The sequence below is a fragment of the Epinephelus moara genome, chromosome 16 (assembly GCF_006386435.1).
Source record: "Epinephelus moara isolate mb chromosome 16, YSFRI_EMoa_1.0, whole genome shotgun sequence".
Classification (NCBI taxonomy): Eukaryota; Metazoa; Chordata; class Actinopteri; order Perciformes; family Serranidae; genus Epinephelus; species Epinephelus moara.
In genome coordinates this window covers 32,819,902-32,838,508 of record NC_065521.1, presented here as the reverse complement: position 1 = coordinate 32,838,508, position 18,607 = coordinate 32,819,902, and the positions used below count along the sequence as shown (strand labels likewise).

At 39.5% G+C, this 18,607-nt stretch overlaps 1 protein-coding gene across 1 annotated transcript; it reads left to right on the top strand.

Moving 5' to 3' along the window:
- The first annotated feature begins 6,661 nt into the window (after positions 1-6,661).
- On the top strand, positions 6,662-11,132 carry LOC126403101 (dual specificity protein phosphatase 7-like). Its single transcript, XM_050065558.1, has 3 exons — positions 6,662-7,377; positions 8,072-8,500; positions 9,414-11,132. Exons 1-3 carry the CDS (start codon positions 7,008-7,010, stop codon positions 9,722-9,724), a joined length of 1,110 nt encoding a protein of 369 aa, XP_049921515.1. The 5' UTR covers positions 6,662-7,007; the 3' UTR covers positions 9,725-11,132.
- The last annotated feature ends 7,475 nt before the right edge of the window (positions 11,133-18,607 follow it).

Below are 18,607 nucleotides of genomic sequence, written 5' to 3'. Positions count from 1 at the left end.
CAAAATAACCCTCAAATAAATGTATAAAAATAAAATACAAAATACTGGTGCCAGAAAATGTATCAAAATAAAATACATGTATTTTGTATTTTCAAATTCAGAAAATACTTTTTTTCTTTTTCTTTTTAGCAGCGACCCGCAGCTCTATAGGTCACTCTGTCGGTCGGTCGGTCGGTGAGTCGGTCGGTCCACAAAGCTTTTCATGAATAACTCAAAAATTCATTGACCAAAAATGCTCAAAATTTGCACACTGCCAACCAGAGACCATGAGTAACTACACCAGAAAGAATGTCCACGATTCGTCCATAGGTGGCGCTATATTAACCGATTCAAATCTTTTTGTGAATAACTCAAAAAGTCCTTGATCAAAAAATGCTCAAAATTTACATGCTGCAATCAGAGACCACAAGTAACTATGCCAGAAAGAACAACCATGACTCATCCATTAATGGCGTGATAGTAGCAAATTTGGTCGCAGCTATTGCAAATTTGCGCTTGTTTTCTCACAATTTGGTGTAAAAATATTGTTTATTGATTCAGATTTAGATTCAGACAGCTTTGTTGATCCCACATGAGGCAGTTCATTTGTAGCATACTCATCCCAAGCATCAACCACAACAACATACAATTTCCTATGTTAGCACTAGGTCTGGTTTAAAAAAACATAGATAAAAATATAAAAGAAAAGAAAAGAAAAAAGTAAAAAATATTGTTACATCCAATATTATAAGAATGTGTAGCCTTCGTGGAGAAAGTATTTTGCGTATTTTAAATACAAAATGACTCCACTCAAAAGTGGAAAATTGTTACAAATTACATTTGCTTTTTATCGGCCTTATCAAATACAAATGACAAAATACTCAAATGTAATTGAAATACATATTTTAAATACAAGTAATAGATATACTGCCCATCCCTGCCCCTGACCCAACGCTTTACAGATACAACGAGGAAGAAAGCAAGGAGTATCTAGACTCTCACCCTCTCTTCAGCCAGTTTGAGCTCCTGAGCTCCAGGAGGCACTATAAAGCCCCTCTGGCAACCACAAAATGCATTTCAGAGGTCCTTGATCAAAAGTGCCATCAGTATCCCTAACTCAACAAAGTGACTCATGAGTTATAAATCACAGACAAACAATGAGCTGATCTAATGTGTTTAAGTGTTTTGTAACAACGCTCGTCTTACTATCTGTCTGCTTTTTTACATTGTTGTCTTTTGTGTTTGGTGAGCCGTAGACAAATTTCCACCCATGGTGCACAACAAAGATATATTCTATTCCAAATGGCACTCAGTCACCAAAACTTTGAGATCCCCTGATGTAAGATTTTAGTTTCAAAATACTGTGAGATGGTTAGTTCAGCTGTTGAGTTTCTAAAACTTATGTTCATATGTGTGTAACATGCTTAATTTACATCAGTAAGTTGCATAAGACACCTCTATTAAAAAACAGATGCACAACATTTGACTGAGGCTTTTTATATAACACTAGATTCCAGAGCATCTAAAGGTTAAATTAACATTTTCTTACTCCTGCTGGTTGTTAAAGCACTGTGTCAGTTACATTTTTATGCTGCCTTTCTGAAGAAAAATCCCCCTTTCCTCTGGTATTATTACTCTTCACTAGCAATGACCATGCTACGAGAGTACGTCGTTTAAATGTTTAATTGAAGACCAGGAGGTGTTAGTTGTTGAGGACTGGTGAATGGATGCAAGTGGGGGTGAAGGTGGAGGAGGGATGTTTTCTGTTAGGTTGATAAGGGATGATGTACTGGAGATCGGGCAGAGGGAGACTCAGTGTGGGAGGTGTTTTTCCACCCATTTACAGACCTCCCAGAACGTACCTAGAATGAGACATAGGAGAGGTATGCACCAGAATGAATAAGAAGAAAAGAGGGGAGAAGGGAAGAGAGGATGAAGGAAGGTGGGTAGGGAGGATGATGGATGAAAGGGAGGGTGGGTTGTGAAATCTGAGATGAACCGAGCAGAATGGGTTGACCAGGTATAAGTAGGCTTGGCAGGCAATCAGAGGTGTGGGTGAGGCATGGCTCTGCTCCTGAACCTAAGTTTACAGATTAACTTAATTTATTTCTAGGTGGGCCGCCTTACTAATATGTTGCAATGCATGTTATGTGTTACGCAAATATATTATCTGAATAATCCATCTAAACACTTCATGCTAGAATAATCTTCACATATGAAGAGATAGCAGATGGGATGACGCATCACACTGACTCCAATCCAGTTGTACAGTAAACACACAAGATCTCAAATCATTAACATGCTCCTACCATGTCATACATAGTCATTTAGTGTGTTATATTTATCATGACAGCCAGGATATTTGCTGCAAATACATGAACTGTATATGTAAACCATTTAATCACATGCACTGCTCCTGGCAGGGAGATAATCTCTCATGTCAGTTATAACATATTATGGGCATTGCTTCCTTCTGTAGATTAATCGCTCAAAGGTCAGGATTCATGTCAGTCTTAATACAAAAGTAAATATTGATTGTAATAATGTTCTGCCATAAACAATATGACAGGCATGTTACTTAAATGCCCCAATAACTATTTGTTTTCTTATTTATTTTATTGGAAACCAGGGTTGAGTAAAAAGGCAGAGATGCATCAAGTAGTGGTGTTAGTGTATAATCAGCTTAAGGGCAGATTTGTGGTCATCTGGTCATTCATTCATTCATGAAACGCATTTCATGGCGTTCTTGGTTTTCACCACACGGAGGCACACTGGGTCTCTTGTTTGGAGCTGCGAAGCCGTGACGCCAGACACCTCCTTCCTCTGCCGATGACTCATAGATGGTGCAGCAGCTTTCATGATGAGCCACTAGATGGTATCAGCAGAGAACAGGATATTGTGTTTCCTATCTAGATAACATGGGAGATCTTACTGGTCGTAATAAAATGCAGCAAATACACTTCAATGAACCTCACAGTGTGTGACAGTGTTGCAGACATGAGGAATCAGAGATTATTGATTTTTTATAAGGAATATGTGTCATCAGTGTATCAGCCTGGTTATTTTATGTAGTTTATCATCATGCAATATATAATCTTTATTGATGTTACACATTTTTTATCCTGTGGCCTATGATCTTCATATTTACATAATTAGTTTAATAAAAAGCCCTTTACTCCCACACGCAGAGAAACATCAATGGAGAGGAAGCTCTCCTCCCATCTGTCTCATCTCTGAATGCTTCCCACTGTACATCTGCACGTGACAGGGGTGTGTGTGTGTGTGTGTGTGTCTGTCGGGTATGCGTGAAAGCCCTCAAAGCAGCACTTGACATGCTAAACCTGGGATTCTGTAAATCAAAGACCATAGTTAAACCAAAGCTTTCTCTTCCCTCCGAGAGAATTACCATGAGCTCACGTTTGTAGCGCATTATGTAATCAAAGTGTTGGTGGAAGTGGGGCAGTCAGGTGACCACCACTGTTGTGCAAATCCAGTCAGCTCAGAACATGAATCAATACTCCAGTTAAGTGGTGTGTTAAGTTTAATTCATATTTTGAGATTTATTTTTATACAGAAGCACCACGTACAATAACTCTTGCTTCATACGCTGAATCCAGTAAATCTACAAAATGCTGGGAAGGTGGCAGGAAATATTCCTTTGTGCATTGTTTGACATCATTGTCACGCACTATTTCCTCCATCCATCACTGTCTTCTGTCGATGCAGGCTGCTCTATTGCAAAAAATCTGAGAGCAGGTCCAAAATCTCTACACTTCCTGGATGAGAGTTCAACTGGAACAGCAATCATGTGGGTATGAGAGGCCACAGGCGGTGTTTGTGTGTTGGTTTACAAACTCTGTATGTGGTTGTCTGTTGGAGGCAGGTGCTGAAATGGTGGTGTGGTGCAGTGTGGCGATGATATTATGCCTGTTGCTCTGTGTCCGATCAGTCCATGGTTGAGAGCATTTGTGTGTGTGCAGGTTTAGCTCTATTCCTCATTCTGTGTTAATCCCGATGCTCTGCACATCTGTGTCTCCCCCACTCACGTGTGCAGACAGATGAGCTGCGTGGCTGGATTCCCACTGCACGCATCTCGCTCCTCTCTCCCTCTCTTACTCCTCCACATTCACAGTTCACTTGCATTATTACACGCATCAGTAGTGGACCATGGGAACATTGTAGTTGCACTCTAAGGAAGGACACTCATGCACAGCGGCATGCTTATGAATTCTCTATTGTGGTCACCATGTAATATAGAATAGGAAAAAAAAGGCTTTCTTGATACACTTCACCTCGTAAATAAAATGAAAATTGAAGAGGAGGGCAATTTAAAGGGTACGTCTATATTATCACGATGAAGGACGACAACATAATGGAAAACAACATACAGAAAAATGCATGACCAATTCAGAGTACTCTCCAAAGTGAGTGTCGGACAGTGGAGTTTGCCCCCACAGGAGGAACTCTAATGAAAGCAGCCCATTTGTTTGTTTGTGTACTAAATGGAGGGTGTGATTTAACTGTAAATATTGCAATGCACTTGTAAAGCTTAGTAATAAACTGATGGTTGTTGTACTATAACCAGTATTATTTTACATATTTTATATAGCAATGTATAGTATCCGATGCTGGCTAAAATACAGTATATAATAGCTTCGAAAGGGTTGATTGCACTTCAGAAAAATGCCCCACAGGTCAGGGGAATACTGCAATAATAACGCATAGTATGTGCCAGGGCTGTAACCACTGAGTCGACACAATTGGTGTGGTGTAGAAATAATAAGTAAGTTTACCATCAACAACTCATGGGAACATAAACAGAACCTAACTTCATGCAGAAATCACAAGTGCTATATGCTCTCAATGTATGGACTGTTTGCTAGCAAATGCACAGAATGTGGCATTTTTTTGTTATGCAGATACGCAATGATGATTGCTGGGTAACATGCATGTTGATGTTATCCAGTGTCAAGTCTCTAATCATGTGACGAAGTAGAACATGCTCCTGGATCAACATCCCACATCCTGTTCCAGAACAGTGCAATCAATCAATCAATCAATCAATCAATCAATCAATCACAGCCCTCTGACATCATCAGTGTGCTGCTCCTTTGCTTCTGTCAAAATACCTTTGTGCTTCTTTAGAGCTAAGCTAGTTTTCCAAATTGAAGTTAATACAATTAAACAAAACCCTTATATGCAACTGCGGGGTTTATGAGTTAGCTTGCTAACTAGGCAGGCTATGCTAACAAATAAACTTGAAAAAAGAGGGAACGCCGCACACTCAAATATATAAACTTGCCAAGAGACAAGAATTAGTGAGCTAGCTCGCTACAGCTAGGCTAAAATAAGCTTGCCAATAGGCTGGAATATTAGTGAGTTAGCTTGCTAAGTAGGTAGTCTATGCTAACAAGTAAAGGTGCGTATGTTTTGTACTCGGAGGTCGGAAGTCGGAAGTGGAAATGACGTCACCTCCAACAGTTTTTGCATTCTAGTTGACAACGGTGGACAAGTCGGAAAAAAACATGGAGGCCAGCAAGAAAACCTTTGTTGCCCTTGCACTTTCGGAGTATAGACAGCTTCAAAACCATCATGCACTACAACTGATGAATGCCGCAGATGAGGCTGACACAAAACAAATAAGATAAAATTGCTATAAACAGTACTTTAGCAGAGTGTTTACTCACTATGTATGTGACCAGCAGCCATCTTGAATTCGTAAGTCGGGGTTGAGTTTCCGAGTTGGAAATCCGATCTCGGGGTGTGTTCGAGTTTAAACTTCTGACTGGGAACTGTGAATTTCTGACCTCCGAGTACAAAACGAATGCACCAGAAGCTTGCCAATAGACAAGAATTAGTGAGCTAGCTTGCTAAGTAGGTAGGCTATGCTGACAAGTAAGCTTGCAAGTAGGCTAGAAAAATAGCGAGTTAGCTTGCCAATGGGCTAGAATATTGGCGAACTTATTGGATAACTTAATTTTTCAGTTTTAAGTTGCAAATTCCTGTAATCAACACAATTTCCCTGCTTTTTTTCCATCTTGATCTTGGGTAGATTTGATTAGGTTTATCCAGGACCATCATCATCATCACAACATCAACCGCACACTGATGATGTCAGAGAACTGTGATTGGTTGATTGCGGTGTTGGTCCTGGACCAGGATGTGGGATGTTGATTCAGGAGCATGTCCTACTTGGCAAAATCACTGTGCACAGTATGTGCATGATAGGGTGCACTGGGGCCCATCATAACCACCTTATGCAACTACAACATGTGCAACATATGTTTAATACACATTCAGGAGTGGTTATGAAGACATCCATGTGTGGGTAGATACTGTGCAGTGGAATAATTGCTCATAGTAAAGTGATAAAATAAAGAATAAATAAAAGTTACATGAGGTTACAAGGTTATTTGGTAGTATTGAGCAGAACACTTTAGTCCATAGGAAAAGGACTGACAGTTATAACAATCCCCTTTAAAGTTAAACTTGCTATAATATCACAAACAGTGGTTTATAAATATGATGATAGTGACTGACAAAATTGTGATGGTAAAATGATTCCATTGAGATTGAGTGATGTAAAACTTTGATATTTCTGCTATGACTTTAAATCATAAGGAATAAACTCCTCCCTCTTGAGTTGCTCTACTGTCAACTAAAAAAAAGCCCTCCCATGCATCGGAATGGTACAACGAGAACGTGCATGGAGGACCCTGGTACGATGTGGAGTAGCCGAAGTTGATGAAGACATTATTGGCTCTAAAACATTGACGTTTAAACCCGTGTGTCGTAAATGAAAGTGTGAACAGTTGTCCGGCAGCCCTGGGGCAGGTCAGACTCACTGACTGATGGAAATAGAGAAGAGGAAAAAGGGGAAATCTCTTCGCTCAAGCAGAAGCGCCATGCACTGGCGGGGCAACATTTAACGCTCCTTTTTTTGCGGGTGAAAAAATGTAGTTTACCGTCGTCATGTGGACCATGTAGTAAGTGTTTGTGCTTGCGTGTAGTATGATATTGAGTCCGATATGTCTAATGTGACGCCGAGTAAAAGCGTGGAATGGCTGCAACTCGAGTTAGAGTCCGGAGGCACTTCTCTGCTCCTGCTGGACTGCCGTTCACATGAGCTTTATGAATCATCCCACATAGAGACAGCCATAAACCTGGCCATACCGGGGCTGATGCTCCGGAGGTTCAAAAAGGGCAACATACCTATCCGGACTATCATCCCCAACCACGAGGATAAGGAGAAGTTCATCAGGCGGTGTAAGACGGACACGGTGGTCCTGTACGATGAGTGCACCGTGGACTGGCAGGACAGCGGAGCTCCAGCTTCGGTTTTGGGTCTGCTTCTTCAAAAACTATGGGAAGACGGCTGTAAAGCGTATTACCTGGAAGGTAAGTAGTTTAAGTGTCGAATTAACACTAAAAAAGACGAAATTACACACAAGTGTAAGAGTCAGGTAACATAGTGTGACTGCCAGGGAGTTTATAACGATAGAAAACGTCTAACTGACGTCGCTTTATGTTTCAACCGTTAAATATCAAGCTAGTTTTGCGCATTGATAGCATACCCTTGCATCTTTAAAACTGTAATAGAGGCTAGCAAGTGTTTTAGGAAGATACGTTGCTATATAGAGGAGAAGTTTTCACGGGGAAACGGTTTTAAACTTTCAGATACCGAGTTATAATACATAACGTTACGAGCTGTAACATTCAACTTTCATCTCGTTAGTTGTGTTGAAACGTTACAGTTGACGTTACTTAAGCGCCAACGTTCATCCTGTGTTGTGGGTTTGCGGTTTGTAAGCTGTTCAAAAGTTTGTGTGTCACTGAGATTCTCAATTAAAATTCCAAAATGGCTGCGCCATGTTTTGCTCTAGCAGGAACAGGCATGCATTTCATGAATGGTTCTTTTTGGGGGGAACTTGAGCTGCTTCTTTACACACAGCTCTGCGTCAATACTCAGCAGCCCTTTTGGTATTTAAAGTATGATTCAAATAAACAGTTTATATCAGATGGAGGTTTTATTTAAAAGTTAATCAACCCTGTTGGTGTGACTTTGTTCATTTGTGTCTTGGCTCTTGTCCAGGTGGATTTGTAAAGTTCCACACAGAGTACCCAGAGCACTGTGAGACCCTCCTAGACAGCTCCTGTCCCAGCTCCTCTCCTCCGCTCTCTGTCCTGGGGTTTGGAAACCTCCGGATCAGCTCAGATTGTTCCGATGGGGAATCCGATCGAGAGCCGAGCAGCGCCACAGAGTCTGAGGAGAGCCCCATCCCCAGCAATCAGCCCGCTTTCCCCGTCCAGATCCTACCCTACCTTTACCTGGGCTGCGCCAAAGACTCCACCAACCTAGACGTGTTGGGCCAGTACAACATCAAGTACATCCTGAACGTCACACCCAATCTCCCCAACATGTTTGAGCATGACGGCCACTTCAGGTACAAACAGATCCCCATTTCGGACCACTGGAGTCAGAACCTGTCCCAGTTCTTCCCAGAGGCCATATCATTTATAGGTGAGTAGGTTGATAATGGGCTTTGTTAAATTTAAATCTCACAGACACACTCGCACTTTTAAGAGAATAAATTTGTGCCTGATGTGTGTGTGTAGGTCTTTGTTTGTTTTGTCACAAGGAGTGTCACTCTATAGTAAGCCTACATGGGCTGGGCACCTTAGTCACATGACACTTAGAAATTAGTAGTAAATAAGTAATTGTTCACTAATGATGTTAAATAACAATGCAGTTATTAATACCTCTGAAAGAATTATTGGTTACAATTGTTTGGTAAACAGGGTTGTGACTGTTTGTGGGACAGGTGGGAGTTGTGTTATTTTCAAAAGCAAATATTGGTTAACACTTACAGCCACGATAAACGTCCCCTCCCTAACCACTTGTGATACGGCTGTTTTCAGCAGTATCATTGAATTTCTTTGACACAGAGAAACAAAACATCAATCTTGAAACTAAAGTTAACATTTTTGTGTTTTTGGTGGCACCACAACATTATGTTTCAATTTCGCTTTTGATTCGCCGTCTCTTGCCACGACTGCACCTGAAACCACAGCTTGTTGACTTGTTTGTTTGGTGGTTGCAATGCTATGCATCATGAACTAGTTTCCAAAGGGTTAGGTAGAATGAGGAAGGAAATGTTGTTTCCACTCTCTGGGGATGTGTTTGAATGCAGCTTCACAAGTCGAGCATAGCGTTGTTTTGTTGACAGTTGTTTGCTAATGTGTGTAATTAACTGTATACTAGGTACACTGTTTTCTAGATCAAGTGAATTCTTAAAACAAAAACTCTACTTCTCAGTCTGGGTTACGTCTGTCAATGAAGAGCCAGAATCACATAAGTTAAACATTGTAGTACAGGAAAATATTATTTAGAGCAACAACTTTCTCCTGACTGTAGTTTTCCCCTCCTCTAACAGATGAGGCTCGGTCTAAGCAGTGCGGCATCCTGGTCCACTGCCTGGCCGGCATCAGTCGCTCAGTCACTGTCACCGTGGCCTACCTGATGCAGAGACTCAACCTCTCGCTCAATGACGCTTATGACTTTGTCAAGAGGAAGAAGTCCAACATTTCCCCAAACTTCAACTTCATGGGTCAGCTCCTGGACTTTGAGAGGACGCTGGGGCTGCACAGTCCCTGTGATAACCGTTCCACCAGCGAGGAGCAGCTCTTCTTCACCACACCGACCAATCACAACGTCTTCCAGCTGGACACGCTGGAGTCAACATGAGGATCGATTGGGCAGCCTTTTTTTTTTTTTTTTTTTTTTTTGTCATTTCCTTTGGTGTCTCTGAGGTCTCTCTCAGCCTGTCAGATGCCTAACTTGCTGACACAAGCAGTAAGTCAGTTACAGTATTTTGTGCACCAAAATGAACACTGATCTGAGAGCCGCGTTACAGAGAACATGCTCCATTAGATCCTCTCTCAATGCCTTAATTTCTAACACAAGGATGACTTTTGCTACCCCACCATACATGGCATTAATCAGTGGTCACGTACGACCATAATAGCAGGACATTTCATAACTTTTCTATTAAATCTAGGATTGTCGTTCGACTGTTATCTGTTATTCACCAGCTGTAAAGCCGATGTTAATGTATTTCTTTGTATCAGTTGTGATTATTGCCTTGATGGTCTGAAAGGAGTCTTTGGCCAATCAGAATGTTTTCTGGGGACCAATCGGAGATGTCTTGATGGTACTCTAGCTGAGGGAAATAAGCTACTACAGTGATCCAGCCTTGAGTTATTGTCCTGTTTTTCTTCTGATGACTGTTTGCAGCTCATTTGTAGCAAAATGGAGTTAACACAGAAAGCATTATTTACCTTCACTAATGTCTAGTAAACACCTCAATGTTAAATAGTCCTTTAAATGCAAGACTGAGTGGCCACTTTTTTTGTTAAAATATCAAAGTTAAAACATATTATACCCCAGACACACCCCTGTACATTCTGTTGCTTATAACTGCATTATTTGCATGTGATTTTGTTCTACCGTGGACCTTGTTTTTTAACCTTTAGGTCACGTTTCCTGTCGTTGTTGAGGCCTTGACCATACCTTAACATGAGATTGAATGTGTCAGTTACCAGGCCGAGGTTTAGTGTATAGAACTGGGTTTTGCGACGATGGAAAGGAACAAATGTGTAAGTAATCAGTGTATAAAGGAATGGATGTTGACCTTTTTTTTTTTTACTCTAACAGTCTTCAGTCTGCAGCTACTCCTGCTTCTGTGGCACAATAATGTTAAGGGAAACACGATGTGTAATTAGCTGTTCTCTATTGCCAGTCTCGTCTCAGAACAAATGAGTGAGTTTGATGTATGAGAGGGAATGAAAGGAAAATGAGTTTGACAAAAAAAAAAAAAGTGTTCTTACCTCACAGAGAGACATTTTCAGGGATTTTTATACAAGGCATCTGTATCTCGTCATGGCCTCTTAAAGTGCATCCAAGGGCTGTTTTGTTTGGTATGTTTGTAAAGATGTACATAAAATGTGGTTGTCATGGGGGACATTTTCTTAAAATCATGAAGGATGCGAAAGTGACCCTATTTTGACCCTTATGTATAGTATATGTAAAGCTAAATGTCCAAGACATTCTGTACAAGTTTATACAACAAATATATTGTATATTTTTACTTGAATACCTTTTGTTTGTCTTGTTTACAGTTCTGTACTGATAGCACTCTTTCATTCAACAAAAACAAAAGTGGTTAGGTGGTTGAGTCATGAGCTCTGAGTGCTCCAAGAAGTCAGAGAGTTGCTAGTAGTGACTGTGCTGTCCAGCCCCAAGGCTCTAGGTGTGGTCTGATGTCCGTTTTCTGTGATGTCTGACTTCCCGTCTCCCACAGGCTTTCTGACACAAAGACAAGTGACAGGGCCAGATCTGTCAATACCACAGTGCAGACACACCCACTACCAGTCACTCAAACCGCGCTTAAAGGAAGAGGAAGATGACACAGCATGTACTCGACCGCAGATACTTCCGACAGCTCTCCTCTGCAACGCAGGGAGTGACCAAATTTAATACTAGTGTTGTGCAAGAGCTAGTTCAAGCTTATTAGACACAGCCTGTGGTCTTTATTATGATTTTCTAACATTTATTAGCAAAAGTGCAATATCCTGTAAAGCTAGAAAAACATGCTTTACAAAAGAGGAAGTGAGAGCGCCTTAATTTATTCGCATCCTGCTGCTATTTAGAGAGGTACATTCACATCATTTATCTGCCATACTTGCAACATTCTCATGATTCAGTTAAAGGAAGTATTAACACCAAAGTTGAATGAATGTATCACTATATTCAATTCATAGGTCTGCAGAAAACAGTGAATCTTAAAGTCCTGCTCCAAACATGCTTTTAAGTTGTACAAATATTCTGCTATGATTAGTATTGTGTTTAACATGGTTTCCCCACGTATAAAGTAAAGAAAAGAGGCACATCTACTCTTCCTCCCTCATTCAGAAGTTCTTGATTTGGCCTGTCACAGCACTACTTGCGGTACGCTGAGCAGTATAAGAGCAGTACGTACAAGATGGTTAGCATCAGAGGAAACAGATTCAGCCACACATGTTGGGCGTCAGTCAGACTCAGATGAAGAGTGTTGTGTCGGCAGCTGGCAGAGATAACAGAATGGCAAGTGTAGTTAGAATCTTCTATTTGTTTATGTTGCTTGTGAGCTTGTAGGCTAAGTTGCAGTGGCTGACACAACCTTAATGGTTGTGAAACATAAGAGTAATGTCTGCCATGATGGGGTTTTTGGGAGATAGTGAAATGAAGCTCCAGGGTTTACATCCAAAACTGCACACTCGACCATATTTGCTGTCAAAACTTCTACGCTATGGCAAACTCTCATGCTTTGTACTGACAAATCTGCTCTGTGCTGGAGGTTTTAGGTTTCTTTGTTGGTGTTTTGTCTGTTACGAAATGTGTTTCTAGTATAAGACAGCAACTGGCTTTTGCATTAGTGACGTACTTAATCTAGCGTGCCTGGCGTACATCGGAATCTCAGATTTTAGGGAAGTGCACAGACATCGCCCCCTTCTGTAGAGCAGTGGTCCAGATTTTTTAGTTCAAGGTCCACACAGTTGGATATATTAAGGGTCATACTTAAGTTTGGCCATGTCGTTGAGCTATTTTGCTGTCTCTGTAAGTCTAGAGCAGGAAAAGGCCCTTCAAAATAAAAGCTCTGTACCAAAAATTCACTGTACTTCAAAATGAAGTGTGTTTTTTTACAAACAACACATCTGCAAGTCACGTGCGGTCCATTCAGAATGGACCCGTGACCCCATTTTGGACTGCGACCCACTGGTTGGGAACCACTGCTGTAGAAAACACCTCTCTATTAACATTTGCGGTGATACCAATCAGTATAGTTGGCTTCAGATATTTTAGAGACATAAACATAAGAGAAAAAAAGTGAGTGGAGGGGGACTTAAAGAAGCGATCTAGACTCGTTTTCATAATCCCAGGAAGAATAAGATTCTGGACCACATGTTGTTTCCAATGGCAGAAATAAGTTGTGCTTTCTTTGCCTTATCACCCAATGATTAGACTACACAAAGTCTGGACATTTCCAAAGTTGCTGGAAGAAATATGTGTTCCCCTTCTTAGTGTTACCTCAGATTTATGCTTCATTCCAGTTCTGTCAATGCTTGCTTGCTTCAGTATTGTTTCTACCTCATCTGGGAGATTTATTCATATGTTCTCCTCCAGATGACAGAAAAATGACGACGTGAATTCCCTTCCCTGAAGAAATTATTTCATGAACTGCAGCCAAGCTTTGGAAGTCAGGAAAGAAATAGGTGGAGGGAAATGTTCTGCAGTTGATCTGTGCAGCAGTTCACGGTCCAATAACTGTCACTCTGTGGGATTTAATGACTTAAATACTGCACTAAAACACTTTTAGCACCAGCTTCAGGGGCTGAGATGACTGAGAATATTGTAGCAGGCGGCTGAAACTAAAATCTTCAACTTTCACAGCAGCCATACGGCACATGAAGGGACTTGCCTAGCAACACTTTGCAGTTGTGATGATAAAAGCTGTTGAGTGATAGGTTTTCCAGCATGACTGAACCCGGCTAGCCACATACCTGCAGGGCAAACCTATGATTAGGTCTGAAAAGACACCCACGTTTAAGGCAGAGGCAAAGTGTAGCTGCAGTGCATGAAAGATAGGAGCACACTGCCTGGGGATGATGGGAGTGAGAACCATTAATCACAGAGAGGTCTTATCTGTAACTGCCACTGTACATCTACAGTATATCAGCAGCACTGTGCAAGAGTAATGATTTATACATACATACTTTCAAATACCAGTTTTTATTGCAGCTTCAGTCTTCAAACACATTTCTTCAGATACACAGTAGCTGTTCCTGTGTGGGATTCCCTCGCAGCTTCTTTTTGGCACCAGCCGCGTGTCTCACCTGAGAGTTAAGTATAAGTCTTATTGCATTCTGTAATTATAAATCATTTTGCATCCCGTTGCCAACTTCAGAGGCAACGTGTGGGGTCTTAACAGCTCCTGTTTTCCCCGTTACTAGGTTACACAAGAAAATCAGTAGGAAACTCACACATGTAAATTACAGAGAAATTATTGTGAACTGTGGCAGAGAACTTTTTAATTAAACGCTTTGATGAGAAAAAAAACAATAATTTCCATATATATATAAAAAAAAAGGACGCCTGTGTGTGTGTGTGTGTGTGTGTGTGTGTGTGTGATTCACAAGCTTTTTGCCATCACAATGTTTTGTGTGACAGATAAGTGGAGTATTTTTGTCCTGTTATGATCTCCCATGAAGGGAAGCAGAGGCTAACGCGGTGCTTACTCAGCAGTAGTTGCTGGGGAAGCAGATGTGCATGAGACTGACAGGATTTTAGCTTGGGGTGGAGGGTGCGGTGGGGCAGTGTTTGCAAGCATGGTGTATTTGTGTGTGTGTGTGTGTGTGTGTGTGTGTGTGTGGCTGAGCAGAAGCCAGTCAGAGCTGGTTCACACCTGCTGTGGTTATGAGAACATACTTAGCATACTGCATGACTGACAATAATTTCCCAGCTGCTTCTGCGTCTGATGCACAATAACTGCAATAGTTCATTTATTCAGCTCGCTGCATACAGAGACTTTCAGATGAGGACCGATTCACCTTGTCGTCCCAGTAGAATTAATTAGTGTTTTTGTATTTCCGTATAATAATAGTTTTAATAGTGCTGAGAGGGTCACTATTATCCTATTACGGATGAATGTTTGGCCATCATGCGGTAAAAGCCACTCTCATCTGAATAACTGCCATCTACTGCAGGGATTTTTTCTCCCAGTGCTCTCACTGTTTGTTTACAGCAGATGTTCAGGGCCGAGGAGAATAATCCTAATCTCAGCATTTTGCCGAATGCCGTCTCTGACATCATGTCACTGAGGAGGGGATGACATCATGGTTGCTGCGCTTGTCCTCTAAGACATGCTGTCTTTATTTCTGAGAGAGGAGACTTCAGATTTCAGCGTTTCGATGGAGTCATATGTAGAAGCACCCTCAAAAATTTTTCATAGGGGTGGCCAGATGGGGCCACTGAAAGTCTAAGGGTGACACAGCAAAACGAAAAGCCTTAACTGTATTTCAAGAATTCATTCATGCTGTTGTAGTATATACACTAGGCTAGTTGAAGCCTATGTCAATATGGAGAGTTAAGGAATCACATATTGATATACTTTGGTCTCTTATATTACTATTTTTTTTATGTGCCTAGACTAATACTGGCACACTCAACATGTTGAGTCCCACATCAATCATTTTATAAGGTGTATCTCAATTTTCAATCCATTTTATTGATAAAGCCCAATATCACAAATCACAATTTGCCTCAGAGGGCTTTACAGCACACAGCATCTCTCTGTTCTTGGACCCTCCACAATTTAGTCAACATAAAAAAAAAAAGACTCATAGTATAGTATGTCGACAAAAATGTGACAAAAAAGTCATAGTATAGTATGTCGACAAAAATGTGATTAAAAAAGTCATAGTATAGTTACTATGACTTTTTTAATCACATGTTAGTCGACATACTATACTATGACTTTTTTAATCACATTTTAGTCGACATACTATACTACGACTTTTTTGTCACATTTTAGTCGACATACTATACTATGACTTTTTTGTCACATTTTAGTCGACATACTATACTATGACTTTTTTTTTATCACATTTTAGTCGACATACTATGCTATGACTTCTTTTTATCACATTTTAGTTGACATACTATACTATGACTTTTTTGTCACGTTTTAGTCGAAATACTATACTTGACTTTTTTTATCACATTTTAGTCGACATACTGTACTATGACTTTTTTCTTACATTTTAGTCGACAAACTATACTATGACTTTTTTAATCACATTTTAGTCGACATACTATACTATGACTTTTTTTTATCACATTTTAGTCGACATACTATACTATGACTTTTTTTTGTCACATTTTTGTCGACATACTATACTACGACTTTTTTGTCACATTTTAGTCGACATACTATACTATGACTTTTTTTTTATCACATTTTAGTCAACATACTATACTATGACTTTTTTGTCACATTGTAGTCGACATACTATGCTATGACTTCTTTTTATCACATTTTAGTCGACATACTATACTATGACATTTTTGTCACGATTTTGTCGACATACTATGCTATGACTTCTTTTTATCACATTTTAGTCGACATACTATGCTATGACTTTTTTGTCACGTTTTAGTCGACATCCTATACTATGACTTTTTTTTATCACATTTTAGTCAACATACTATACTTGACTTTTTTTTATCACATTTAAGTAGACATACTATACTATGACTTTTTTTTTTATCACATTTTAGTCGACATACTATATTATGACTTTTTTGTCACATTTTAGTCAACATACTATACTATGACTTTTTTAATCACATTTTAGTCGACATACTATACTACGACTTTTTTAATCACATTTTAGTCGACATACTATACTATGACTTTTTTTTATCACATTTTAGTCAAAAAACTTAACTTGACTTTTTTTTATCCAATTTAAGTAGAAAAACTTAACTTTGACTTTTTTTTTATCACATTTTAGTCAACATACTATACTATGACTTTTTTAATCACATTTTAGTCGACATACTATACTACGACTTTTTTGTCACATTTTAGTCGACATACTATATCATGACTTTTTTTTTATCACATTTTAGTCGACATACTATACTATGACTTTTTTGTCACATTTTAGTCGACATACTATACTATGACTTTTTTGTTACATATTAGTCGACATGTTATACTATGACTTTTTTATTACATTTTAGTCGACATACTATACTATGACTTTTTTGTCACATTTTAGTCGACATACTATACTATGACGTTTATTTATCACATTTTAGTTGACATACTATACTATGACTTTTTTGTCACATTTTAGTTGACATACTATACTATGACTTTTTTTTATCACATTTTAGTCGACATACTATACTATGACTTTTTTGTCACATTTTAATCGACATATTATGGTATGACTTTTTTGTCACATTTTAGTCGACATAATATACTATGACTTTCTTTATCACATTTTAGTCGACATACTATACTATGACTTTTTTTTATCACATTTTAGTCGACATAGTATAGTATGACTTTTTTTTATCACATTTTAGTTGACATACTATACGGTGACTTTTTTTTTAAAGGTAGGATCTAGAGGATTTTCAAACAAAACAAAATATAGACATATACAAATGAAATCCTGCTTAATCATCACCCATGGGCTTCTACTCATGTGTGGTGGTGACTCTGTTTGCAGAGCTCCTGCCCTTTAACTGTATTTTGATGTTTTTGTGAGCTCGGACGGCTTCTGGGCGGAGATTTCCCCAGCCAATGAGAGAGCGTAGGTGCCGTGCCCAAGCGTGTCCGAGCGTGCACCAGCGCAAGCCTTGCCTGAACCTCTTCTGTGAAGCTTTCTTCCGTACCTCCGGGCTCTGTACACCCGGGAGAGTTGAGCCTGATAGGAGGGGCTGAATTTGAATGTGTGTTTACACACAGCAACTGGAAAATCCTCCAGACCCTACCTTTAAAGATAGTTTCTTAGCCTTTAATTGACAGGACAGACAAGTGTGAAGGGGGGACAAAGAGGGGGAGTGACATGCAGAAAATGGCCACAGGCTGGAGTCGAACCCTGGCCCCTGCGGCAACAGCCTTATACATTGGGCGCCTGCTCTATCCACTAAGCCACCGACACCCCGACGATGACTTTTTTTTTAAATCACATTTTAGTCGACATACTATACTATGACTTTTTTTGTCACATTTTAGTCGGCACACTATATTATGACTTTTTTTTTTATCACATTTTAGTGGACATATTATGCTATGACTTTTTTGTCACATTTTAGTCGACACACTATAGTATGACTTTTTTTTTTATCACATTTTAGTGGACATATTATGCTATGACTTTTTTATCACATTTTAGTCGACATACTATACTATGACTTTTTTATTATTATCACATTTTAGTCGACATACTATACTATGACTTTTTTGTCACATTTTAGTCGACATACTATACTATGATGCTTTTATCACATTTTAGTCGACATACTATACTATGACTTTTTTAGTCACATTTTAGTCGACATACTATACTATAAATTTTTTGTCACATTTTAGTCAACATGCTATACTATGACTTTTTTTTAATCACATTTTAGTCGACATACTATACTATGACTTTTTTTTAATCACATTTTAGTCGACATACTATACGATGACTTTGTTTTTTTTTAAAGATATTTTTTAGCCTTAATTGACAGGACAGACAAGTGTGAAGGGGGGAGAGAGAGGGGGAGTGACATGCAAAAAATGGCCACAGGTTAGAGTCGAACCCCGGCCCCTGCGGCAACAGCCTTGTACATGGGGCTCCTACTCTATCCACTGAGTCACCAACACCCCAACAATGGCTTTTTTTGTGTAAACACATTTTAGTTAACATGCTATACTATGATGTTTTTATCACATTTTAGTCGACATACTATACTATGATGATTTTATCACATTTTAGTGGACATACTATACTATGACTTTTTTTTTAT